Source organism: Coffea eugenioides, chromosome 11 (assembly GCF_003713205.1).
Source record: "Coffea eugenioides isolate CCC68of chromosome 11, Ceug_1.0, whole genome shotgun sequence".
Classification (NCBI taxonomy): domain Eukaryota; kingdom Viridiplantae; phylum Streptophyta; class Magnoliopsida; order Gentianales; family Rubiaceae; genus Coffea; species Coffea eugenioides.
This window is the reverse complement of record NC_040045.1, coordinates 48567640-48595591: the sequence shown is the minus strand read 5'-3', so window position 1 is coordinate 48595591 and position 27952 is coordinate 48567640. Positions and strand designations below refer to the sequence as shown.

Sequence of the window (27952 nt, the reverse complement as noted above, 5' to 3'; positions counted from 1 at the left end):
TTTCATCTCCTCTGCTTTGGTATTTATTATATATATATATATATGTATATATATATATATTATCCCACAGTATATCCCATTCTTTTTGTCGTATATAAAATACTGAGAAAAGGTCGGTCCACGACGACGAGTTTCAGCTTTTTCCCTCCCCTTCTCTCCGCGCCGTTCATCGTGACTTCCCTTGCCCGTTACAAGAAACTGCAAAACGCCGTCGTCGTACTGTATAATAAGTAGCACGGAACTGTCTTTATTACTATTATTAACTGTTGCACTTATTTTCCGGGGATTCTTGCGTATCTTTGTTGGTGCGTGCTACTAGTTACTACTAATACTACTAGTTCTGGAGATTTTTCCCCCCTTTATTCTGCATTATTTATCTTTTTTTTTTTTTCCGTTTTTAACCTAACCTCTCTTTCTATATGGGGGTATAAATTACACAGCTCGGTGCTTTTTGGATTTTGTTGAGCAGTAAGAAAAAGGAGACAAAGAATAAGAGAGAGGGAGACTCTGATACTGATAGAGAGCGGCATTGCATTTCCTTTCAGAATCTCTCTAGCGAGAGAGATGGATAAAGGGAGGGAGAGGGAGAGAGAGATGGAGGAGGAAGAGGGAGACATTGGAAGGAAGATTAAGATTGGAGTGTGTGTAATGGAAAAGAAGGTGAAATGCGGCTCCGAGGTTCTGTACTTTTTTAGGCTCAATTTCCGTATCTTTTCCAAACAACCACCACCACCATACTAGATTACTCTTCCTTTTTTTTTTTTCCTATTTTATTTAAATACAAAATCTACATTTTTTTTTGTTGGTTATGTCAAAGCAGTGATGTGATGTAGACAAATCACGAATGCATATAATTTTTGTGTCATTTTCAGGCTTTTTCAGGTCCGATGCTCCAAATTTTGGATAGGCTACAGGCATTCGGTGAATTTGAGGTCTCTATCATTTTATTCATGAGTTTTTAATTTATAAACTAAAAATGATAGTTGCATTGAATTGAATTTTTGCTCGATTCCGCACAATAGATTCAATGCACAGTAATTAGAATGTGCGCTTATTTTCTATTCCTAAATTGACCGGTCACAATGTATCACAATTTATTTATTTATTTTTTAAAATTGATCGGTCACAATGTCTCACAAGTTGCTGTTTGGAACATATACGGTTCTATCTAAAGCACCGTTCTTTTGCTCTTGTAGATTGTTCATTTTGGGGACAAGGTTATTCTCGAGGACCCCGTAGAGAGGTATTTTCACCAGATTATTGTACTGTAATCTCGTAGAGGAATGCTTATATATATATACACACTCGAGTAGGGCTTTGTTTTTGTCAAATTAAAAGCCACTTACTAACCCTTACCTCTGGACCAAATCAAAATCATTGTGGTTTTGTTTACTTGAACATAAAGAAACGGTTTTGATTGGACAATTTTTGGTTGAAAATGTTTTTCGTGATTTTTATTTTTTAGTCTACTTGAAGATTATATTTTAGTTAGTTCTCTCAGTTTCTGAACAATTGCAGATGGCCAATATGTGATTGTTTGATTGCCTTCTACTCCTCTGGGTACCCCCTGCAAAAAGCTGAAGCATATTCTGCATTGAGAAAGTATGTAATTTGAAGCCTTTTTATGCGTTACCCATCTCCTGTTGTGTATTCTAATACAACCAAATATGATATATGGAGTTATATGACGATGGAGGAGTAAGATTGTCGTTTTGTGAATTCTTATTTTAAAATTTCAAAGATTCTGGTTGATTAATGATGTCCTATTCCTCCATTGGTAGCAAATAATGTGGAAAGGTTAAAAAAACAAACTTTTAGATCAGCATGCAAAAAGTGTATGTGTGTGTGAATAGTGATAAATACTAGGTCCCCCTTTTATGAGTTTGATTGTTCAAGAGTATTACTGATGATTATATGATGTTCAGGTCAAAGGCTTATTCACTGATCTTTTCATCTGTTTCTGTTTCTGTGGATTTTGCTCATGGCTACTATATCTGTCCCCCAAACCTCTGTTGAAGCTCATCAATCACTTGTGCTTCTCTATATTACCTGCATGGTTATGTTCAAATATAGTAGTTTTGCCTAGGCATATTGGAGGATCTGAGCCAGTTAAACTAGTACATATAACACGTTTGCCACATGGTTACATCAGTGACAATGAAAATTTCCGGTAACTTAGTGTTTACTCTGGCCATTTCCATGGTGTAACATTTACTCTCTAGTTTGGTGTCTTCTCATGTGTACGGTTACTGTCATCCCTATTGCATTTATGCCTAATGGATGTTTATGCATGCCATACAGTATTTGATTTTTTGTCTGAAATTCACTGTTTCCAAATAATTGCTTTTCCGTTTAGATCTCTGTAATATCCCTGAAAAAGAGGAGCTTTTCTTTTGTTTGGTGGTTTTTTTTTTCCTGAGGGGGGTGGGGGAGAGGGTGAGGTGCTGGAAATGAAGGCTTCTGCTAGTATTCAACTTGCTTTTCCCTACCACAAGGTACTTCCTCTGGAGAGCATGTGATGTTGGAATTGGGAGAGAAGAAAAAGGGTTTGCATTGTTAATATATCTTTCTCTTGCAGTAGAATCATCCTCTGTGAATTTTGCTTATAGTACTCCCATCTCACTGAGAGTTTCTGTTTCCTTTTTGGGTACTCAATTTCTGGTACCTTTTGCTGTTGTCAAGGGGAGAGGTGATTTTGTTTGATTGCTTTTTTCTCCCCTTTTAGTCTTTACAAAAACTTTGGAACACTGCAATTTGCTTTTTCAGCAATTTGAAATCAAAATTTTTTTTGTGCTTCTTGATTTCTTTAGGCCCTTTCTCGTAAATGAATTGGAAGCACAACACCTTCTTCATGATAGAAGAAAAGTATATGAGGTAGGTGCCTTTCATATCTTTCATGTTTTTCTTGAATAATGCCTTACCAAATCTAAAATTGCTGGCAACTTGTCTATTCCTGATTCGGTTAGGGGTTTTAGAATGACAAAATTACGTGATTTTGATTTTTGCCACTGGTAAATGGTTTCTTTTGTTGTTTAACACCATGGTCCGTGGATGAGGCTTTTACGCTTTAGATAAGAAATCAGTGATCAACGTTTTTTGTGGTGATTGTCGCTTATGATTCACTGTATAAAATCAGCACCAAGGCATGGTCATGCATGCTTGGAGTTTTGAGACAGATTGTTAATATATCAACTCTCATTTTATCAGCTAGTTATCGTTTGTCTTTCAATTATTCAACTCTCAGCTTATGCCAAATTTGTCATTGTTTTTTTCATTTTCCCTATGCTTTAGAAAATATGTGAAGAACTCATTTGTGGCCTATCAGCAATCATGTGACTTGTATCGTTTTTCTGAATGTGAAGAACCTTCTGTTGCTTGGCAGAAGATTCTGGCCTTGTTGCTAACAACTTGTTTAGTTTGTCATCTCTTTCTATTCTCTAAAACATCTGGGACCTTCGTTGTATTAAGTTTGACAATCCAAGAATCTTGTCTCCTTCTTGTACTGCCCTTTACCTTTACCCCTTTTTTGGGGTAAGCGTCCTTTACCTTTACCTGCAAAGCAGCAGCCAAGTTTGCATTGAAATTTCTATCAAACTTTTTCCTTGCTTGATTTTACCAGAAATTATTTGTTAGTTGATTTTGTTTGCTGATGAAAATCAGTGCTTTTCTCCCACTATTTCTTGTTGTTGGGAAAAACTTCAGTGTCTTGAAAGGTATGGAATTCCTGTTCCAAGATATGCTCTGGTTAATAGAGAAATGCCATATCAAGAGCTGGATTATTTTGTTGAGGAAGAAGATTTTGTTGAAGTTCATGGTAATCGCTTTTGGAAGCCATTTGTAGAGAAGCCCGTTGATGGTAAGATGCTTCATTTAAAAAATTACATTTCAGCATAACTTGTGAAGTAATTGAAGTAATTGTATCTTTCTCTCTTACAATTGTCAAGGCTTATTACCATTTTCTGTGTAAGCTTCGTTTTATAGTTGTAGGGAGGCTGCCAGGGTTTAAAATCTTAGAAGGACCATTGTCTACAGTATGATATAGATTATATATGTGGCCCTTAGCTTCATTTAAGCAGAATGGATACTTATGGTTTGGACTGGCAACATACTGTTGTCAGCACAAGGATTTGTTCTCATATTTTTAGGAATTCGAGGATGGTACTTTGTTTGAATTTTACATATTAATTTTCTTACATGACACTATTTACCTGTTAAAAGTCTCATATCCAGTCATTCCTGTTCTTTTTTTTTTTTCTGGTTTTTTGATAACCACAATTCAGAAGTTACTGTCAAGTACATCTTTCTTCAGTTGTTACCATATCACGGGCAGATAATTGTTGCATAGAAAACCGGAAATTAGACTTCGTGATTAATACTGCTGTTCGATGGTGCGTGTATATTTCTAGCTGCAAATATGATGGATGATTATATTTGAACCACTTTCCAAAATGACAAATTTTCTTTGTATTCAGTTGGTAGGAATTAGCTGTAATTAGTCTAAGAATACAGCTATATAATTAGTCTAAGATAGCTGCTGTAATTAGTCTAAGAATACAGCTATTAGTCTAAGATAGCTGCTGTAATTAGTCTAAGAACACAGCTGTATATAGTCTGTAATTACAGACTATATACAGCTGTACATGGCTGACCATTTAACCTAGTTACTTGTATAAATAGATCAATGAAATATGAAAAACATACTTTCAGCATAATTATTAACTTGGTATCAGAGCTTTGGGGTTTTTTTCCTTGCTCTCCTCTTCTCTGAAAATTCCAGCCATTCTTTCAATAGCCCACAGTACTGAAATTTCTTCTCTAAAACACTAATCACATCACAATATGTCAACCAAACCTGATGTTGAATCTCCTAACAGCAAGAATCTCTCCACTCTAACCATACAAGATGCTTCTTCTTCCATCCACATTAAATTGGATGGCACTAATTATCGAGTTTGGTCCAAAATTTTGGAGATGCATATTGCTGGAAGAAAAAAAATGGGCTATATTAATGGAAAAAAGGCTGCACCAGCAGTAGATGATTCAAGTTATGATGAATGGGAAGCTGAAGATTCTCTCGTCAAATCTTGGCTTATTAATTCAATGAGTGATAATCTGATATCTCACTTTGTACAATGCGGCACAGCAAAGGAAGTTTGGGATGCTGTAAAAAGAAGTTACCTTGATGTATCAGATTCCTCTGAAGTTTATGAACTAATGAAGAAGACTTTTCATTTACAACAAGATGGTCGGCCTCTAGCAGAATACTACAACGAATTAAACTCAACATTTATGGAGCTCGATTATCGACGGCCCAATGACATGACATGTGCTGCTGATAAAGAAAAATATAGAAATCGTATTGCTGAAGATCGAGTTTATATTTTTCTTGCTGGCCTTGATAATAAGTTAGATCAAGTTCGCAGCCGTGTTCTAGGTACTTCTCCTTTACCAAGGTTAGAAGAAGTCTACTCCATGGTTCGTAGAGAACTACAAAGACAAGTTGCCATGGGAGCAGAATCACACTTTGAGGCTTCAGCTCTAACTGTTCAAAAGAGCACTTCTATTGCCATTAATGGAAATTCTACAGCCTCTCAGTCTCGATTTTGCACCTACTGCAATAAGAATACACATACAATTGATGTTTGTTGGAAGAAGCATGGCTATCCAGAATGGTATAAACTTAAGCAAGCTGAGAGAAAAAATAAAAAATTGGTTCATAATACTGTTGCTCAAAATGTTGCTGCCATAGACACTACTCCATCTTCTGTGTCTCATGTGTCTCGAGCATCTTCTCAAGAAGGTATTTTTGGTTTGTCCGTTATTTCTGCTCATCCTAGCACTTGGATTATTGATTCAGGGGCTACTGATCACATGACTAGTAACTCTTCTATCATTGACTCTCTTACATCTTCACCTGTGAAGTCTGTACAGGTTGCTAATGGAAATTTTACGCCAATCATAGGCGCTGGAAATGTGTCTCTTTCACCAAAGTTTTCTATGTCCTCTGTTTTACTTGCACCTAAACTCTCAAATAATCTCCTCTCCATTAGTAAAATAACAAAGCATCTTAACTGTTCTGTCATTTTTCACTCTACTCATTGTGTTTTTCAGGACAATCTTACGAAGATGACGATTGGCATTGGTAAGGAGAGGGATGGTTTATATTACTGGGAAGACAATCGAAGCATAACAATATCTACTCGAGGTTTTCAAACAAAAAGTGGGACATCAGACATAGAAAGAATAATCCTTTGGCATCGTCGACTAGGACATCCATCTTTTTCTTATTTAGAGCATATGTTTCCTAAGTTATTTTCCAATATTTCAACTTCTAGCTTAAGATGTGAACAATGTGTTTATGCAAAAAACCATCGTGTTCCTTTCAAAGTTAGTTTTAATAAAAGTGTCACTCCTTTTTCATGTGTTTATACTGATGTGTGGGGTCCTTTCTCAACTACTTCTACTTCAGGACATAAATATTTTGTATCTTTTATTGATGACTGTACTAGAGTCAGTTGGGTATATTTGATGAAATCTAAGAGTGATGTTTGTCATATTATTCCTCAGTTTTATAACATGATTCTTACTCAATTCAACACTAGAATTAAGGTTTTTCATTCCGATAATGGTCGTGAATTTGTGAATCGATCTCTTGCTGATTTTATGATACAACATGGCATTCTTCATCAAACCACTTGTGTTTACACACCCCAGCAGAATGGCACAGCAGAGCGGAAAAATCGTCACTTTCTTGAAGTAGCACGAGCCTTATGTTTTACTATGCATGTTCCAAAACATTTTTGGGCTGAAGCTATTATGGCTGCTGTTTTCCTCATTAATCGAATGCCCGCTAAGGTTATTGATTTCCAAACCCCTTTGAGAATGTTATCTAAATTTCATTCTATTCCTACTGCTCTTAATATTTGTCCAAAGGTTTTTGGTTGTGTATGTTATGTTCATGTTCATTCTCATCATAGAGATAAACTTGATCCTCGTGCTATCAAATGTGTTTTCCTTGGCTATTCTAATTCACAAAAGGGATATAAATGTTTTCATCCTCCTACGAGAACCTACTATGTGTCTATGGATGTTCAATTTTGTGAAAATGAGTCTTATTTTTCTGGACATATGTCTGCGGTTCCTCTTCAGGGGGAGATTAAAAGTAGAGAAGAGGAAAAACAATGGCTAGGAGAAAAAAGGATATGGATCTCAGGTATAGAGAATGCAAAGGAAAATGGGGATTCCTTAGTTTTAGATGATGGTCAGGAAAATAAAATTGAAACTAATAGTGAGAGACCAGCTCATCTCTTTGAGAAAGGATATTCTAGGAGAACAAAAGATATCACTGTTATGCCTCCTGGTTCTTGTACCTCCCTTAATGATAATACCTCCCTTGATGATACTACCATGCTATCGAATGAATCTTCCAAGATTGACACTAAGGTATGTACTTCTTCTGAAAGTCTTGACTCATATCCTAATATTGATCAGAATAGAAGATATCCTCTTCGTGAACGAAAAGAACCTGATAGGCTTGGTTTTTCAAAAGCTTCCAATGTTTCCTATCCAATTTCTGATTTTATATCCTATCACCGTTTGTCTAAGACAAACTTGACATTTGCTCTTCAGTTGTCTTCTGTATATGTTCCTAGTCATTTTCAGGAAGCCCTTGATGATCCTAAGTGGAAAGATGCAATGGTAGAAGAAATGATGGCTCTCCAAAAGAATTCTACTTGGGAAATGGTTGAGTTACCAATGGGAAAGAAGACCGTAGGGTGTAAATGGGTATTCAGTGTCAAATACAAGTCTGATGGGACAGTTGAAAGATACAAAGCTAGACTGGTTGCAAAAGGCTACACTCAAACCTATGGTATTGACTATCAAGAGACATTTGCACCGGTTGCCAAGATGAACACTGTTCGTGTCATATTGTCACTTGCAGTTAATTTAGACTGGCCTCTACGACAATTTGATGTGAAGAATGCCTTTCTTCATGGTGAGTTGACTGAGGAAGTTTTCATGGATCCTCCTCAGGGGTTTACACTAGAAGAAGGAAAGGTGTGCAGACTGAAAAAGGCATTGTATGGATTAAAACAATCACCAAGGGCATGGTTTGGAAGATTGAGTCATGCCATGGAGGAGTATGGATTCAAGCAAGCTTCAGCAGATCACACGCTGTTCTATAAACGTAACTACAATGATATTACCGTGCTTCTTGTCTATGTTGATGATATGATTGTAACAGGTAATAACAAAGAAGAAATTGAGAACCTTCGAAGTTACTTAGCCAAAGAATTTGAGATTAAAGATTTGGGGACTCTTAAATATTTTCTTGGCATTGAAGTATCACGGTCCAAGCAAGGACTCTTCCTTTCCCAAAGGAAGTATACATTGGAACTCCTAGCTGAAACTGGTATGTCTGCTTGTGAGCCAATAGATACTCCGATTGAAGTGAATCATGGCCTAGCCTTCTTTTCTGATCAGATTCCAACAAACAAGGAAAGATATCAAAGGATCGTGGGTAGACTAATCTATTTAACTCATACCAGGCCAGATTTAGCATATGCAGTCAGTGTTGTTAGCCAGTTTATGCACAATCCAAGTGATCAACACATGAATGCTGTTAATCGAATCTTGGCTTACTTGAAATCAGCTCCAGGAAAAGGTGTCTTATTCTCCAAACACGAACATTTTGATGTGGTTGGATATACAGACTCTGATTTTGCTGGTAGCAAGTTGGATAGAAAATCAACTTCTGGATATTTGGCTTTTGTTGGAGGCAACTTGGTGTCTTGGAAAAGTAAAAAACAGAACGTGGTTTCATTATCTAGTGCAGAGGCTGAATATAGAGCTATGCATCATGCTATCACAGAACTCTCTTGGCTGAAAATTCTCTTAAAGGAGATTGGGTTTGGTCCAAAAGGTTCTATGGTATTATTTTGTGATAATATGGCAGCCATTAAGATTGCAAATAATCCTATTCAACATGATCGGACAAAGCATGTTGAAATTGATAGGAACTACATCAAAGATAATCTTGATTCCGGGACAATTGAAATTCCCTATACTAGAAGTTCAGATCAGCTGGCTGATATTATGACTCATGCTGTTATTAGTAGCTCATTCAATGCATCTCTATCCAAGTTGGGCATTTGTGATATCTATGCCCCAACTTGAGGGGGAGAGTTGGTAGGAATTAGCTGTAATTAGTCTAAGAATACAGCTATATAATTAGTCTAAGATAGCTGCTGTAATTAGTCTAAGAATACAGCTATTAGTCTAAGATAGCTGCTGTAATTAGTCTAAGAACACAGCTGTATATAGTCTGTAATTACAGACTATATACAGCTGTACATGGCTGACCATTTAACCTAGTTACTTGTATAAATAGATCAATGAAATATGAAAAACATACTTTCAGCATAATTATTAACTTATTCTACGATTTTTTGTGTTACATAGGTCAATATCAGGAGAAGTATGATGAAGCTTGTCATTGTAAGGTTTATTCTCAAAGTGAAATACGCTAGTTAGTTTCCCATCCGAGCATAATTTACTGACAAGTTCAGCCAGAATTTGACTTTAGTGGGACTGGATACTTGTTGGCTGCCAAAACTGCATAGGATGATTTTAATGTAGAGCCTCTTAACACTGAAACCATTTTACTTTACATCTCAATGATGTGACTATTTAATTGATGAGAAGGTACGGTGAGTATTTCTGCCATATATGATATCCTTTTCTTGTATTCTTTTGACTTGTGTGGATTGTAACTCAAAGAGTGTGAGTTGGCTGTATACTTTCCTCCGAATACATATTACCATGAAAGTACCATTTCAATTCATGCAATTGGATGGAAACAACTAGGCTCTTGCCTTTCCTGTTTGCCTTTTCCCTGTCTCTAAAATTTGTCAGGTGTATCTGGATTACCTGATGTGTACAGCTACTGTATGCTTGCCTTTAGGCTTATGCCATTGTCCAAACATTACCTATGTCTATACATGCATATTAAAATGATTTTCATTTTTCTGCAGGTGACAACCACAGCATAATGATATATTACCCTAGTTCTGCAGGTGGAGGAATGAAGGAATTGTTCCGCAAGGTTAGATTTTAGTGAGTTTTTGGATTGCTTTAGTATGTTGAACATCTCTCTTTTGAGTTTCTGATGTCACTTTGAAACTTTATGTGGACTTGACTCGTAATGTCATCATGTATTGTTATAGGTATTTCAAATTGTGTTTAAACTACACATGCTTTTTTGCTGTGTGAACTATCATTGTATGCCAATATTGCAATGGCTATTTGCTGGATAAACACCATATTTACTTGAACAATTTGCTTCCTGAAATGTTTTCTTTGTTTTCTTTTCTGTTTTCTGAATTTAAAAACTCATTTACACTTGGCTGGCTACTGTTGCTCCTGCTAATATTGATTCCTAGGCATTTCTAAACGCTTTTTGGTGCTTCCGTGAAAGACTTTTACTGGATGATTGAAGTTGTTGGGCATCTCGGATGGTTTGACGTAAACATGGATTAGGTTTGGGCATGGCTGCACTAAATGATTAAAAGTGTTACATACAGTGCACTCTCACGAGGAGAGCTGAAAGAGATTTGTGTTGTAGGGTGATTTCCTTTGTTATGCGAGAGTGTTGTTAGCTTTGGTAGTGAGATAACAAGTTCCTTATGCAGTATTACTTGTGGGTCCAATTCTTTCTTTTGCCATGTTTGAGAAATTATGGTTTGTCCACCCAGTAGCAAGTATTCTTAATAGTTCTTCTGTTATTTTTATCACTTGGAGGTTTTAAAGTCAGGTGCTCTCATGATTAACATATCTCATATATGGTAAATCATGTCAGATATTTCTTTGTCATTTGATTGCATTGCTTGCTGCAGTCTTTTCTGATCTGTGGAAATTTTGTATTAGAATGTATTAGTTGAATGATTCCCTCTTGAAAATCAGTATTTATTTGTTTTTGACAAGTGACAGATGAAGATCTGATGGTTTTAGATCACGTGATATATCATCTTTCAGGTTGGTAATCGCTCAAGTGAGTTTCATCCCGAGGTTAGAAGAGTGCGGCGCGAAGGATCTTACATATATGAAGAATTCATGCCTACTGGAGGCACAGATGTGAAGGTTGTCAGATAAGATCAGTACTAATTGTCTCAGTGTTGTTCTTTGGTAACTATGGTCTTAGTTGCATGTGGATTCTGTGGAATTTATTGTGATGCTTATGTAATTTGCTAAATAGGAAACAGCACTACCATGTAGGATGTGTACATAAGCAATTCAAAAAGGTTAGCAAAAGTTTATTACTCTAATCAGCCATTGTTTCTGGAAATCTAGAAAGAATGTGTGTGAATTTCCAGAAAACCTTCAGCACAACTACCAGAATGATTCTCGTATTCCTCGGCAGTTAATATTTCCTGATCCTCCAAATGGTTCCTCACCTGCCAAGGCTTCTTGTTCTGCCCATTGCAATGCAGAACATCATAGCAGGAGCTGGATGATGTTCAACTGATTCCTCTTTTTCCACCCATATGGGTGTTCCAATTGATTCCACAAGATGAAAAAACCCATCTTTGCGGTTCTTCCACTATAGAACAGCATGGAGCTATTCTAGGGACTATTGTCATCGGACTGATGAAAATTAAGATCTTTCAAAGATGTACATCCTTCGTGTTAATTTATATAGGTTTTTCAGTTCTAAAATTGATCAGAAATTCCATTATCATGGACTCTGAGATATGTGTGGAATCCTCTTTGTGGCCTCTTTTGCATACACAAACCCATTAGGTTTTCATGTTTGTTTTATCTGTAATTTAGCATACTCACATTCACTGGCCTCTAGAGTCATTTTCATTTGAAGTTTGTAGCGACATTTAATGTATCTCACACTTCTGCCAATCTAAAACTTTCTTTGTATTTAGTGGTTACTTCATGATTTTAATTGCAAAAGAGTTATGTCCTCTTCACATTTTAGATCTTTTAGTATCAGTGAGCTTTATTGCTTGCGGTGCAGGTATATACTGTAGGCCCAGAGTACGCTCATGCAGAGGCGAGAAAATCTCCTGTTGTTGATGGTGTTGTTATGAGAAATCCTGATGGCAAAGAAGTAAGTAGACTACCTGGCATATAAAACAATCATGCTGCAAATTCCTTTAAGAATCAGTTTGAGAAGGGTGATTATTATGTCGATGTGACTGTCCATGATTTATGTTGAGCTTCTCAAAACGCATATAAAAGAATTTAAGTATCAGAAGCAGATTTTTTTGGTGTGTGTTTGTTGGGTACCAGACAGGTGACATGGAGAACACCTTATGAGATGATATCAGAAGTAATCTCGGGCTGTTGATGCAACTTTTGAGCTGAAATGCAGTGGCCTTATTTTAACTTTCCTTCTACCTTCCTAAACTCTTCTTTTATTCTCATATCTTGTCTCATTATCAGCAAACGAGCAAAAGAGATTGATGTTTAATTAAAGATAGTAATTATCCGTCTGTCCTCTATTTAAATGCACAGTCCCAAGTTCAATTCATGTGTCATTTGTTTTCTCTTATTATGTACTGAACATTTTGTGAATGTGAGCTTGAGCTCATAACTCTAAAAGATCGAAACTGTGTATTTTTCACTAGCATCCTACTCAAGCGAGACACATCTGGCAATTAAATAGCATTTTGTAACTGATAACAAGAGGTCTTTTCATTACAGGTGCGGTATCCAGTTCTGCTTACTCCTACTGAGAAGCAGATGGCAAGAGATGTTTGCATTGCATTCCAGCAAGCAGTAAGTCAATTTAGTTTTGTAAAATTCCCTTCTAGTGAGTCCAACTCGCAAGAATGGGACATCATCATATCAAGCAGTGACATTCACACGCTGCCCCTCCATTTGCACTCCAAAAAAAAGGGAAAGATTGTATCTTAATATCTTGTAAAACAATGCATGAGGTTCTTTAGGTGCTTCAGCTTGATGTAGTAACAAATTGGGCTGCAGGGAATTGGATCAATGTTGAACACAGACCGGAAAAGTTGATAATCCTATATACTGGACCTTTTCCCAGTTTTGTTTCCTGAACTGTAAATATCGATTCAAGCCAATCTTCTGGGCAGTTGCAGATCTAATATTTCATTAAATGTTTCAATTTCCAGTAAAAAATAGAACTACCTTGTACAGCTATATTCATAGTGCCAGTTGATCATTGGTTTACCATCTGGAACTATTATCCCCCTTGTTTGACCATCCATGAACCACTGTCATTATATGATCTTTTCCTTTATTACTCTAGCTGGATTTCTGACTTTTCTCTTCCTGTTGCCATACTGTTGACAGCAGCTTCTTTAGGTCTAGCATCCCCCAATTGGTTAATTTGGGTGTGGAATCCACTTTTTCTTCATTCAATTTCTGTTGCACGTTCTGATTTTAGACCTGTTGACAATTTTATGTGGTCAAGGGCTTCATACTTTTTCCTCAACATACTGTATGTGAAAGACACACCGCAGAACTGACATATTTAATTGTTTTCAAACCATGTCTTCTCTTTTTGTAATTTCTTAAATTTTGTCTCATTCACAGGTTTGTGGCTTCGATCTCTTGCGCTGTGAAGGGCAATCATATGTCTGTGATGTCAATGGATGGAGTTTTGTCAAAAATTCCTACAAGTATGATTTATTTGCTTTTATCATCTTTTTGGTCAATAAGCATTGTGGTAGGGTGGTAATCATGCTTTTTTGCTGCTCTAGGTCTGGTTAGCAAAGTTATCAGTGACATTTTAACTTTATTCTGAACTCTGCCTTGCATCAGAAGAACAAACTAGTCACTCTTCGTTCCATAAGTCCCTATTACTTCACTTCGGTTGGAATTTAATGCTGCTTGAGTAAAGTTCATGGGGGATTGTTTCCAATATAAATCTTATTGTTTTTCCAAAGCTTTTGAGCATGGTTTCATGTCATCTGATTTGTTTCAGTTGTATCTTCTTGTTTACTCTCATGTTCTTTTTTTTTTTGTGAAAAAGTAAAAGGTTTGCAGTAATTTAAATATTTGACTACTGATCCTCGAGTAAGTCTGTTACTGGTTCGCCAGATGCAAACGAACACATAACAGGCTGCCACTCATGTATCTAAATTTAGTTGCATTAATGGAATAACAACTTTACTGGAAAGGTGAAATATGTCTAGTTTGATTTGCAATTCGTTTTCTGCAATATTGCAAGATTAGAAGATCATTCTGGCCAATGCCTTCACTTTCTCTATGTTTTCTGATTTAATGGTGCTTTTGTTCTTTAATTGTTTTCATCTGTGTTCATGAACTGCTAATACAGATACTATGATGATGCTGCGTGTGTATTGAGAAAGATGTTTCTGGATGCAAAAGCTCCACATCTTTCTACAACAATACCACCCACATTGCCATGGAAAGTGAATGAACCAGTTCAGCCTTCTGAGGGACTAACACGTCAAGGAAGTGGAATTATTGGGAAATTTGGGCAATCTGAAGAGCTGCGTTGTGTTATTGCTGTGATCCGCCAGTAAGATTGCCTCCTTTTGCTCTTTTATATTGATATATGACGTCTTTTTATCATCTACTATAGCAAATTTTGTTATTTGAACAGTGGTGATAGAACTCCAAAACAGAAGGTGAAGTTGAAGGTTACTGAGGAAAAGCTGTTAAATTTGATGTTAAAGTACAATGGTGGGAGACCTAGATCAGAGGTGTTTCTTTGCTCATAGAATTATCTCCTTGTTTTTCAAAGATAAGATCCTCAGCGTTTTGGCCAAGTAAAACTTGATTCTTTTCCTGCATTTACATTTTTGCGCAGACAAAGCTGAAAAGTGCTGTCCAACTGCAAGATCTTTTAGATGCCACTCGCATTTTAGTACCCCGTTCTAGGTATGTGAAGAAGGAATATCTTTGATGGTTTGGGAATTTTAAGTAGATTCTTACGGAACCAAATTAATGTTGATTGCACATAAGAACAACCAGAGAAAAATTGTTAAATTTGGTCAAGCCTCCAGAGGATAGGGTCACATGGCACAACCTTCCGCAAAAATTTTCCCTCTAGATGCGTGTTCTCAAGACAAAATTACTATTCCTTTACTGCTGGGCATACTGGTGCAGCCCTAGCAAAGAAAAAGTGTGCAGATTTATGATAAGATCGAGATAAAGAAGTGCTAAGAAATTTACATCACAGAAATTTAAGAAAATAGGAGATTTTAAAGCTGTGAGACTTCACATTGCTCGCTTGGAGTGACCTTGGTATCACTTAGAAAAATGCCCAAAAATAGTAGTAATTTCAAACAACCATTTATCTGAACCTCCTTTTTTCTTGGGTGCTTGACTAATTTCGTGTAAAACCATCAGAGCTATATGGGCAAAGTGAGATCATTTGGATCAGCACCATTTATCATAGACAAGGATGAGTAGTTCAGATTATGGTGATCTTGAGTTCATAGTGAAGTGCCGAAGCTACTTTATTTTGTTTGAATCTGTAATTTTGGTGTTTGGTTTACCCTACATTTAGTTTGAAACGTATTATGTAATGTACGAACTATAGTAGCATGCACTGTTATGTTTACCATTTATGTGTTTAACATTTTAAATGCAACAAAGACAAAAAATAATTGTTTCACTTTCGGTATTGTTCCAATTTGGTTGTTTATGTTGTCTGGATGGTTTCTTTTGTTTATTATCTCTGTCCACATATGCTTCGTTAAACCCAGTGGATTTTCCCTTGATTCATGATTGAAATAGTAAATTTTTTTTATTGAATTTGTGAAGGCTGATCCGAACTTCTTGCATGATATGTTGTATAAACCAGACCTGGCAGGGAAAGTGACAGTGAAGCTGAAGATCTTGAGCATGCTGAAAAGCTTCGTCAAGTGAAAGCGGTTCTTGAGGAGGTTCATTTAAAGAGTTTCCTCACTTGATGCAATTTTATATGTTATAATATGTAGATTTATTTTTTGTGATTTTACTGATTTTACATGCTAGAAGTAAAGAAAATAAAGAAAAAGCCTGAAAGTCTTCCAGCTAGTCAAAACCAAATGCTATTAATGGTGACAATGTGTGCAATGGCTTGTGGTTAGGGCATTTTTATGTGAACCACACTTATTGCAGTGGCTTGTAGTTCATTAAATTTGACATGAAAAGGGTGAAAAGTTCAGCTTGCAACTCTTGATTTGTTGCTTCCATGATAGCTGAGCTATTCAGCATGCAGATTGAGAATTTCAAACTTGAGGTGCAATTTATATCTTCTTAGCATTCTTGATTGTTATTCCCTAATAAGTTCTCAAATTTCCAGGGAGGTCATTTCTCCGGGATTTACAGAAAAGTTCAACTGAAACCACTGAGGTGGGTTAAAGTTGCAAAAAGTAACGGTGAAGGAGAAGAAGAACGTCCAGTTGAAGCTCTGATGGTTCTTAAATATGGGGGTGTTCTTACACATGCTGGCAGAAAGCAGGTGATACGTTTCAAATGTTGTTCATAGATGCTCTGGTACCTTTTTGGCTCTCTAGTGGATTATGGAATTCTTTAATCATGACGATAACTGGAAATAGCCTTTGATGTTTTGCCTCTGGATACTTGTATGGTTTGTGTTGTTATCTCAAATGTGGTCTTAAATCTTTGTTGACAGGCTGAAGAACTAGGCAGATACTTCCGGAACAATATATATCCAGGTTGACGTCCTTTACTTCTATTTCTAAGCTTGTAAGCTGTTGTGGTCATTTCTGGAGTATCCTTCTTTTTAGGGTCTTTTGCCCAATTGGGCCCATAGGTTTGGTGGACAGATGATCTTTAGATAATGAGCTGTCAAGTGAAATATTTAATTATCTCTAGAATGGTTTTTTTGAATATTGTTGGGAATATCATGTTTGCTAAGTATTATCATAGATTTTTATACTTTAAGTTGGCACCCATTTGGAAGAGGTATATGGCTGTTTTATCTTGATAACTGTGTTTCTGCTTTGGATGGTGCTAATTATGTGTTACATTATCTGTCTCAGGGGAAGGTACTGGCCTGCTTCGCCTACATAGCACATATCGCCATGACCTCAAAATATACAGCTCAGATGAGGGCCGTGTACAGGTCAAAGCTGATGTTAATTTGTGTATTCTGGTGTACTTTTTGATGCATAATTTGATCTTACATTCATATTGGATACTTTTTCCCTTGTTGATTTGTGTGGAGGAACTTTTCTGTTTCCAAGCCGAATTTCATGTGCATGAATATATCATACTTGCAGTTTAAGACCTATCTATCTTATATATTTAACTTGTGTTTCATCCTGATCCACTACAATTCAAAACTAACTCTGTATTGTTTTGATATGTCTTATTGATATGTGGGCAGATGTCCGCTGCTGCATTTGCAAAAGGTCTCCTTGATTTGGAAGGACAATTAACACCAATCTTGGTCTGTGAACTTGATCTTTGAACAGTCTTTCTTGTTTATTTTTTTTTCTGAAGCTAATTGCTCATGATATTTCTCTTTAATGGTTCCTGATCCTCGTAAGGTTTCGCTAGTCAGCAAGGACTCTTCCATGTTGGATGGGCTTGATAATGCCAGTATTGAAATGGATGAGGCTAAGGTTTGTCTTGCTGTTCTATCTCTAGTTTTGTTATATCTCCCTTCAAGGAAATAAATTAATAGATTGCAGGTATAAAAGAGTTCTTTTCTTTTCTGCTGAATAACGAGACTGTGTACTAACTGCAAGCCAGAGGAAACTGGATTTCTTTTTCCAGGGGTTGTGTAGGGGGGAATGGGTGGTTGTTGGTTGTGCTCACATGTATGGTGCGATGTAAGTTATCCTCATATGGTGTATAGGGCGAATAGTACATTTTGTTATGGACCTTTCATATAATATTACTATTGGCAGTAAAGATGTAATTTCTTGTAAGCCTTAGCTATTTGGACTCAAAAGGTTTTTCTCGAGTTGCTGTGTGTTTCTGTGAGATCCTTAACAATTGTTTCTGTCACACACACTCTCTTTTCCAGGTCTTTTTAGACAAACAGCCTCCTTCATTTGCATGATATGCAACCTCCTGCTTTGTGGCCATCTTTCTGATTTTCCTGTGTCAAGCTTTCATTTTCTTACAGTGCGTTTCTTCTTCTTCATTTTTTCACTTCCCTCGTTCTCAGACTAGATTACATGAGATAATTACTTCCGGAGTAAAGGCAGTCCATGAGAATGGGTCATCAGAAAAACCTTGGATGGTTGATGGGGCTGGACTTCCTTCAAATGCATCTGAACTTCTTCCTGAATTGGTAGGAGTCTTTCCATATTCCTGAAATTTTCTTGATTAGAAGACTATATAATTCCAGACCTTATTTCTTGTCTTTGCTGCTGCTTAGCTTATATTCTTGTGATCAGGTGAAGTTGACAAAGAAGGTAACTGAACAAGTGAGGCTACTTGCAAGGGATGAGGATGAACAACTTGAAGACACAAGTTCATATGATGTGATTCCTCCATATGATCAAGCTAAAGCACTGGGTAAGACAAACATAGATGTTGACCGCATTGCTGCAGGACTACCCTGTGGGAGTGAAGGATTTCTTCTCATGTATGCTCGGTGGAGGAAGCTTGAGAGAGATTTGTATAATGAGCGGAAAGAGTAAGTCTTATGCTTATGGAAGGTTTAGAATTATGAGTTCTTTGTTTCAAGTACATCAATACGATTTGAAATTTAGATTTTCTCAATTAGTATGACCCTTCACTTGGCTTGGTTGTTCTGTAATGGATGTAACTGTGTGGTTTGGTTTGCAGCCGTTTTGACATAACACAGATTCCAGATGTTTATGACTCCAGCAAGTAAGTGATTGAACTAAGCTGGCAGTATGTTTTACATTAAATATTATGACCTTGTTAAGTTACATTCCGTTTCTGACAGCACTGAGTGAACTAGGTATGTTTCTTTGTGCTTGCGTCCTCTCTGTCTGTCTGTTTCTCTCTCTCTCTCTCTCATTTCTTCTGTATAACTTTTGACTGTTTTTTACATGCATGTTTTTTCTTTAATTAACTATAAAATGTCTTCATAAATGTTTCATGTGAAGTCATAGAGTACCCCATTTTAGAAGAACAAAGAAAATGCTTAAGCCTTCTTTAAGATGGAATTCATCTAATAGACTGGACTAGTGCTCAATTACCGATCCCATTCCACCCCTTCTTTTCTTGGATTTAATTATGACAATCTGGAGAGAGATTTCTAGAGGTTGAAACTAAGTGAGGTTGCAACACAATATATGCATATGGGCAGTAGTTCCATGCCAATTCTCATGCAACCTATGTTGCAACGAGTTTTAGTTTTTCGGTTTTTCATAGCAAAATGTCATTCTCTTATAAAGACGAAGAGTTTGCTGATACTCTTTCTTGTGTCCTTTCTAGTCTTGTGATATTATATTCTTCTTTTAACAGGTATGATCTCTTGCACAATGCACACCTTAATTTGGAAGGATTGGATGAACTCTTTAGAGTTGCTCAGGTGAGAAAATTTGACCTACTTGCATACATTATCCATTATGAAACTGAAACCCCTCTGCACTCCACCTCCTGAATACTTGATATCTTTTGAAGGTAGTTTCTTTCTTGTATTTCCACTGAATTAGAGATGTGATCTATGAGAGGGTATGGTTGGTGGTACATTCCTTGTTCATATTACGTGGAGTCCTGAAGTTGATGTTCCTACTGTTTCAAGGACATTCAAGTATTTATTCATTGCAAATGTTCCAAAATGCCAAGGTTAATTCTGGAGATAGAGAACCTTTTGGCTGCAGGAACCAGATTGAATATTTAATTTATGATAGAAGAAAAATTAGAGAGCATGGGCGAAGCACCTGGCACAGTATACATACATGTAGAAAGTAGATATATTCATGACTAAATGAACAAGCCATGTGATTTTATGATTTGTTCTTTGGAATTTCTATTGATCCTGTTGTCTTTCAGTTACTTGCAGATGGTGTTATTCCTAATGAATATGGAATTAACCCAAAGCAGAAGCTAAAGATTGGGTCCAAAGTAATTCTCGATTTCGCTTACTCTGTTTTCTATCCGTATTCCTTTTCTTCAATTAGTTAAATGCCTTTTGGTTCTCAGATTGCCCGTCGCCTATTAGGTAAGATTTTAATTGATCTAAGAAATACTCGTGAAGAAGCAATCAGCGTAGCTGGGTTGAAGAGCAGTCAGGATCATGAGTCAGCTGTCAGTATAACTGGACAGGAAGATGGAGAGTCTAATTTCAGGAATGAAGATTCAAGGAGGACTAGTTTCACTGGTGAAAAATCTATAAATCAGGAAGATGATGATAACAAAGAGACCAAATATCGCTTGGATCCAAAGTAATACTCTGTTTCTTGCTTTGTTGACAAAACAAGATGCACTTGGTCAAACCTTATGAAAATGTTTGCAACTAAGCAATTACCTGTCAAAATAATTTAACATTTACTCAATAAGGAATAAAGAGTACAACATGCTTTTCACATACAGAAACTCGAAGATCTCATTACTATCCTTTCTTTTGGCTGGAGCAGTGCTCAGTCATTTGGTACTGCTAACTTTTGCTTCTTATACCATAGTAAGCTCTCCTATGTGCTGAAGGATACAATAGAGAACTTATCAGTTATTTGATGTTCTTTAATTATTTCAGATATGCTAATGTGAGAACACCTGAACGCCATGTCAGAACACGCCTTTACTTCACATCGGTGAGTCAACTATCACTATGGTCACTTAGAAATTTACTCTGTTTTCTACACATGCTACATCATCAGGTGCTTTGTGAAATTCTTTTTATCCACTGGCGCTTGAACGGCATTAACTTTGGTAGGAATGTCAATCAAATAGTATATTTTTCCATTTCCTATTTTGCACCAAGCAGTGTCTTAAGAAGGTCATATGTTGGGAAAGAGCTTAAGAGGTACCTCGTATATTGGTTTTGGCCTCATACATGCTGATTTCAAGCCAGTAGTATTATTGGGTCTTATGTCCTCGTGATTCTGACTCAAGGAGGATATCCATGTGTCTGTATTGATGGGTAAAGGAACCATTCTGATTTTCCAGTCATCGTAGATTGTTTCCTTTATTGAGGGAGGTAAGAATTTTGGGAGGGCAAAGGGTCTCTTTGGATATATTGTTGGATATGCAAGGAATTTTTTTATCTGTTTCCAGTTCCATCTCATTATTTAGATCTTTCTTTAGTAATTTGATATATTTTTCTTTCACCCCTTATATTAAGCTCTATTGAATGTTTGATTGTCAGGAATCACATATCCATTCTTTGATGAATGTTCTTCGTTATTGTAACTTGGATGAATCTCTCCAAGGAGAGGATAGTCTTGTTTGTGATAATGCTTTGGAGCGTCTTTTAAGGACCAAGGAGCTTGACTACATGAGTTATATTGTGATGAGGATGTTTGAGAATACTGAGGTTAGTATGGATAATTTTTATTTTAGAAATTTCCTAGGGAATATATGAAGAAGCAGTAAAAAAGGCCTCTGTTTATCATTTTGGTGCTATACTTCATGTATTATGTTGGTGAATGATGCACGAAGGATTAATCGGGGTAGCGTGTTTTCTTCGGTTTTTTTTTTGTTGCTGTCTCATCTCCCTCCTTGCTTGAGAAGTCTTCAGTATAAAAAGATGAGATAAATACACTTATCGTTTCTTTTGCTTCTGTAATGTTATACGTTGCCTAAAAAAATTTAGAAAATTGCAAGATAGTAAAGCTCATTACCAGGTCTAACATCGATACCAGTGAGCTTTTGCACCTGTCTGCATTCGTGACTTATTTTACATTGTTATGAAGATAATACCAGCTAAATTTTTTGCTGTTTTTCTTATGCCTAGATCTGACAATTACAGTTCTTGGTGCATAAAACAAGTACATATTGGTAATAAAATCTCAAAGAGTGGAAAACCTGAATGAAGTTTGTCAACCTTCGAGGCTAGTGTTCTTTTGCGTGATCCTTTTAAAGGCCTGACATTAGTCGGACACCATGAAACTTGAGTGCTTCCTTCTATTGAGCAGGAACTGTTTTGGCAGTTTATTAATAAAATTAAGGGCTGGCTTGGCCCCCACGTGCATGGGTCTTGCTTATATATATATATATATTTAAAAAAAAAAAAGCGTTTTGACAGAGTCAACAGTTTGGCTACACTAAATGTAATCCCATTTTTCACTTGGTTAGTGACTTGAATTTTGGGTGGGGCACATTGATGTTGTTGCGTTATTTTGCTGATGAGTATCTTCGAACTTTTTTATCCAGCTTTTAGAACAAATGCAGGTATCTTTAGAAGATCCACAAAGATTCCGAATAGAGTTGACTTTTAGTCGCGGTGCTGATTTGTCCCCCTTGGAGGTATTTTCTTCGATTGAAGAGATTTAATTTGAAATACTGCTTTGGCAAAAAGTGTTCATGGGATTGGAATTACATCCCCTCTAAATTTCAGTATTCCCATCAGCTACTAATTTTCCATTCTTCTTTGAATCAAACGCTTCTAAGAATACCAACTTAACTCATCCTTCAAAGTTTGGATAGAGGTTTAATGGTTTATTGTTGAAAAACTTGTTGGTTTAGCCATTAACAGCTGGACTGGTTAATCAGAGGATTTCAATAATTATTTGAATTTGCAGAAGGACGATAGTGGGGCAGCCTCATTACGTCAGGAACACACATTGCCGATAATGGGTCCTGAGAGGCTTCAAGAAGTAGGATCATACTTGACGATGGAGAAGATGGAAAAGATGATTCGCTCTTTTGCCATGCCCGCAGAAGATTTTCCCCCGCCATCAACCCCGCAAGGATTTTCAGGGTACTTCTCAAAAAGTGCAGCAGTTTTGGAGCGCCTTGCGAATCTTTGGCCTTTCAACAAGCATGGAAATACGAATGGGAAGTGATTTAGCTTGACATTCTTCCATTTGCTTGAATATCGAGCCTGAAATTTGCTGATCAATTTTTTTTTTTGGAAGTACAAATGGGGGAGAGGTGACTCAACCGTTGTGGAAGGTAGAAGAGCAATTTTCCCACTGTAAATATTTCAATTGAATGAATCATTTGCAGAGCACGTTCTTACTGTTATTACTTCTTTATTTCTTTTACAAGGATGGGGCCTCACTGGTTGAGAGCCATTAACTACCAGAGCCAATGCATAATAACTTCTTATGACTCAATACTCCTTCATGTATATTAGTTCTCTTTGGATTTCAAGAGTTTGACGTCAAGATCCGTTCCCTTCGATTGGGAAGATTCATGTCACGTCTCTTTATTAAGTTTTGTGGTTGAGTAAATTGGTTCCCGTTGCTAGCAGCAAATCTTCCATGCTCATAGACCTTTTTCCTTTTCTTGGGCCCTTCCGGTGATGCGTCTTGCCAATAGCTTTATTATTATTATTATTATTGGATTATTCATAGGGAGGCTTCAAACTTTTCGAGGGAGAAGGAAAAAATAGATAAGATTTGAGAGTCTTTGCGGTTATTTAATCGATGTTCTTACCAGCTAAACTTTGTAAGAACATTTAAATTTGAACGATGTTTAAATAGATAGGCTCGCGCTGTGCTATTAGGAACAAATGCTTTTGGGCCTGTCTGCGGCCCAAATGCATATTGCTTGAACACTGCTTAGGGCACGTAGATGATGCTGGCCGATACGGGGTCCATTCTCTTCTTAATGGTCCCCGCAAGGTCCCAAACTCAGATGCCGTCCACCAAAACTGAATCCGGGTTGGCGGAAAGGAGTAAATGGACTACAGTTGTGTTGGGGACGTTGGACAGCAAATTCGACTCTACGAAAAGAGCATCTGTTCTCTTTCAAGCTAGCTTCACGAAGAAAATAAAATGTGTGCGTAAGGCACGAAAATATCAATTCCTACCTTCTAAAGCAAAAAAAATATGTAACAAACTCGGCCAACTACTCAGAGAGGAAAGGGATGACCAAATGAAACAGTACCATGTATGTTCTACTTACGAAACTGCGAAAGGAAGGATGAAGGATCCATCCAGATGAGATCTCTCACCATTAAATCACCAAATATGAGCAAAACAAATCTGAAAGCCTAATAGAATTTGGAATAAATAATTTTTTTTTGTCACTCACCAATAAAGATTTGCAAATTTTGCGTTAGACGCTTACTCGGGGAAAAAGAGTAGTTATATTCTAGACAAGGCACACGAGAAATGCTATCAAATTGATCGCAAAAGTGACTGTCCATAATCATGCTCAAATAACGAAAGAATTCACAATCATGCTGAAATAATGACAAAACATTTTAAGGAAATGACAAACGTGTTAGTAATAACTGAAAGAGGGGCAGGAACGGTTGCAGAAAGAAGCAACGTGTTTTTTAGCAGTTCACAGCCAAGGCTTGGCCAAAAAAATTTGTACAGTTCAGATTTCATCTTGTATTACGATTTTAACAACATGTATGGGATCCACAAAATTTTGTTCTAAAGTTACACGTTATTGAAAGTAAGTTACATCATATGCAAACAAAATTACGCCGTGTGCAAAATGCACATAACTATCAGGAACGATTACACTTGCAACCGTTCCTGCCCCTAGTCTGTAATAACTAGGTAAAATGTGCTGAAAATTATGGTGTCCCTTTCTTTACCCTGAATGCAAAACGAACTTGAGGACTCTCATCCGTAATTACCATTTATTACACAAAAGCACGTTGTTGAAGGACTGATCATCGATGAGTCACGTTTTGAGTCAAATTAATGTCATTTTATTATCTGTCAACTTATCCTTTGAAATGCTTAAATCAGAGTCAGACAATATATATATATATAGTTATAAAGATGAAAGTTCTTTCTAAAAGATTATAACATCTCAATTAACCGAACGATTAAAAGCGACGTTGACTAACAGCTATGTGCCAAACGCTTTTCCACTACTTACGTATTGTTTTCCACTTTCTATATGTGTCCCAGTACGAAAGATGAATAATTTTCTTATGTCTGGTTTTATGATTCTGTTAACTTCTTAAGAATGAGAATAGTCAAAATTTAACCCCTTTTCTTCCCTCTCGTCAAATGGAAACAGAAAGTGACAAAATTACGGGCTTGCTATGATACTCTGATCTCCTGCCTGTTCTGAAATAGTACTTCCTCTGTCAACTTTAATAGTTTTATTTTTCTTTTTTATCCGTTTCAAATTATAGTTCATCTTTCAATTGAATAATATAGTTAATTTTTAATTTTTCTAAAATATTATTAGTATTATTTAATATGCCTCACTATTAATAAATATAATCTATCTTAATTAATGCCGTGAACATTTTTACCAATAATTGTTTTCATATACATCTTGAATGGTGCAAATAATATTTCTAATATTAATGTGAGGGTATTTTAGAAAAACAATATGTTAAATTTACTTTTTCAACAAAATCAACAATTTTTTTTTTAAATTGTGAGAAAAAAATTGAAATTACCGAAGTGAGGTGAAGAGAATACCAATTGGTCCAGATATATTATCCCCCTCCCCCAAAAAAAAAAAACTGCTCAAGTTGACGTAAGTTAATAAGAACAGGGAAGGGGGAGAAATAAAATCTGATAGTGTATATACACTTTTCACTGTTACATGTATTACTCATAATTTAAATTTTATATATGTGTCATATATTCAATCATAATAATATATATACCATCCGTGTATATAAAATTAAATAAAATAAAAAAGGCTAATAAATAGAAAGTGGAATTGTGGGGTGGTTGGTGGAGGCATAAAAGGGGTGCTGAAGGGACCGAGCGACGTTGTGAACTGCTCATTTCCCTAGTGAGGCCACGTAATGGAATTCATGAGCCGTGTCCGGGTGCTGCATTGACTAATCTCCTGTGGAGTTTTCATCGTTCCGGTCATGCGTCAGCGTGAGTAGTGCAAAAATGGCATGTCACCGATGTTACAAGCAGAGACATGCATATGAGAACACTCGGAAGTGGACATCTGGCACCATATTCGATACTTTGCGTTATTCTCCCGTAATTCAATTCCTAGTTGAATTCTTCCTAGTACTTTAAACATTTCATCCAACCAAACAAAAAAAAAACTGATGTTTCCGATTTCTCAGGATCCCGGTCCCAAAGACTGCTATCTGAGACCGCTGATGAGTTACAATTTTTCTTACGGGAGAGGGGCACTTTTGACTTTTGCTATCCGCATTCTCAACGCGTGAAGACCATCCTTGGGACTGGCGGGTGGCTGAAACAAAATCCTCTTGTGAGGCAGTTATACCAGTCGCGTGGGTCGTTACAAAGAGAAAAGCTGACAACACGCGTCAACCATCAAGGAGCAGCACAATATCTCTCCACACACCCCTACCGTACAAAAGGGGGCCGCCAATTCGCAGCTAGATTGAGAGTTTATTCAATCGTGGAAGGCAAAATGCAATTCATTTTGTTATGTTACTTTGAAGACTTATACCAGTAGTAGTGTTTCACTGAGCTTTCGAATAGTGGTCCCGAAACTATTCCCGAATTTAAGTTGATTGTATTTTTCTTCTTGAAAAGGACGATCAAACAATTTCCAATCACAGTTCTTTTTGTGGGTTGGATCATCATATAATATACCAAAAAAAAAAACTCTAAATATTTGAGATTTTTTTTAAAAATAAGATCTCAATTCCCATTAGATATCTTACAACTAGAACACTTTCTAAAGAAAAATAATAAAAAATCCCTTCTCAAAAACTTAAAAAATAAAAATCCTTAACACTAAACAACTCTCCAAAAAATTTAAGTCAAAGCACATTTTTCTTTGCAGTGATATAATATATATATAGATATATATATATTTTTTACGGTGACAATAATATTTTATAATCTAATGGGGAAGAGAGGCTAGAAGGGTTGTGTATAATAAGAGAGTTAGTAGATATAATAACTTATTAGATCAAAAGGGTGCTCTGACATCTCCTTTAAATTTTTTTTACTGTAAATAGGGTTCGAATCCATGTGATATAATAGGGCCAAAAAAGAATGTCGATACCACATGAAGATGCAATTTGTCGCCGTCAATTACATCCAAGGCTAATGGGATAATTAATTGATTGAGAAATTTCAATTTCCTCCACACACTGCTTATCGGACTAATAGTGAAGAAGTATACTAGAAATCAATTTTTATGGTTTTTGACCGAGGAAAGGGAAAAAGCATGGAAGAAGGTCCGGAAACTTTGGGATGGGAGAAAGAGTGTGGGACTGAGTTCAATGAGTTCCGATATTCCTTCAAATCTATAGTATACATAGATATAGATATATTTATAAAAATTCCTAAAAATAGCAATCCAAATAAGATTTTTTCTCCGATCCTTTTACCACCTACTTCATCGAGCAAGAAGTATGAGCCAACCAAGCAAGAACAGCTGCTAAGGGAATTACGTGAGATCCCATCTTTTCTTTTCTAGTCTGACTACTTTTGCGCTGTTCTCAGATGCCCACAATCCACCTTCAGGGCTGACATCCTAGGAAAATCTTTTCACAAGGACGCATTTTTGGTATAGAAAAAGGGCATGCATTGATTAAATTCCATGAGATGTTAAACGATTCTAATCTGTGGCAAAATTACTACTGCATTTTCTTGGAAAGCCTCTTTTCTCAGCATATCCACTTACAATGTTGTATATTACAAATTCACGGTAATTTCTCTATTTATCAGCAGTTTATACCAAGGTTTGTAAAATCGGGATCCTACGTAGGACCGATTTTAGTTTTACAGAATCAAATCGTAGGATCATAAGATCCTACCAAAAGCTCCTAATTGCAATTAAAGGTTGTAATTCTTTGATAAATTATAAATATACCACAAATATTTTCATTTACTTGCAAAATGGAGCTTCGTATTTCACAAATTTACAAAAAATTGTAGGATCGTATGATCCTACGATCCTAAACGATCCTACCGATCCTGCTACGATCCTACGCGATCTTACATAGATTAATATGATTTGCGACTCT

General features: G+C 36.5%; 1 protein-coding gene across 5 annotated transcripts; it reads left to right on the top strand.

Moving 5' to 3' along the window:
* The first annotated feature begins 76 nt into the window (after positions 1–76).
* On the top strand, positions 77–23253 carry LOC113753118 (inositol hexakisphosphate and diphosphoinositol-pentakisphosphate kinase VIP2). Of its 5 annotated transcripts, none has more exons than XR_003464973.1 (31): positions 77–678; positions 873–932; positions 1197–1243; positions 1519–1602; positions 2811–2874; positions 3661–3856; positions 10035–10105; positions 11035–11139; positions 12026–12118; positions 12715–12789; positions 13576–13661; positions 14321–14527; positions 14612–14711; positions 14819–14889; positions 15818–15899; positions 16301–16459; positions 16634–16676; positions 17004–17086; positions 17351–17413; positions 17514–17588; positions 18140–18265; positions 18372–18613; positions 18766–18810; positions 19414–19480; positions 19945–20016; positions 20095–20336; positions 20645–20702; positions 21257–21424; positions 22282–22356; positions 22632–23004; positions 23101–23253. XR_003464973.1 is itself a non-coding variant. In XM_027297216.1 (31 exons), exons 2-31 carry the CDS (start codon positions 565–567, stop codon positions 22893–22895), a joined length of 3195 nt encoding a protein of 1064 aa, XP_027153017.1. In that variant the 5' UTR covers positions 194–305; positions 470–564; the 3' UTR covers positions 22896–23253. The 5 variants fall into 5 exon arrangements, 4 of the variants coding, with proteins under 4 accessions (XP_027153015.1, XP_027153014.1, XP_027153017.1 ...); XM_027297216.1 differs by having other exon boundaries at positions 194–305; positions 470–678; positions 3703–3856; positions 22632–23253; XM_027297215.1 differs by having other exon boundaries at positions 194–305; positions 470–678; positions 22632–23253.
* The last annotated feature ends 4699 nt before the right edge of the window (positions 23254–27952 follow it).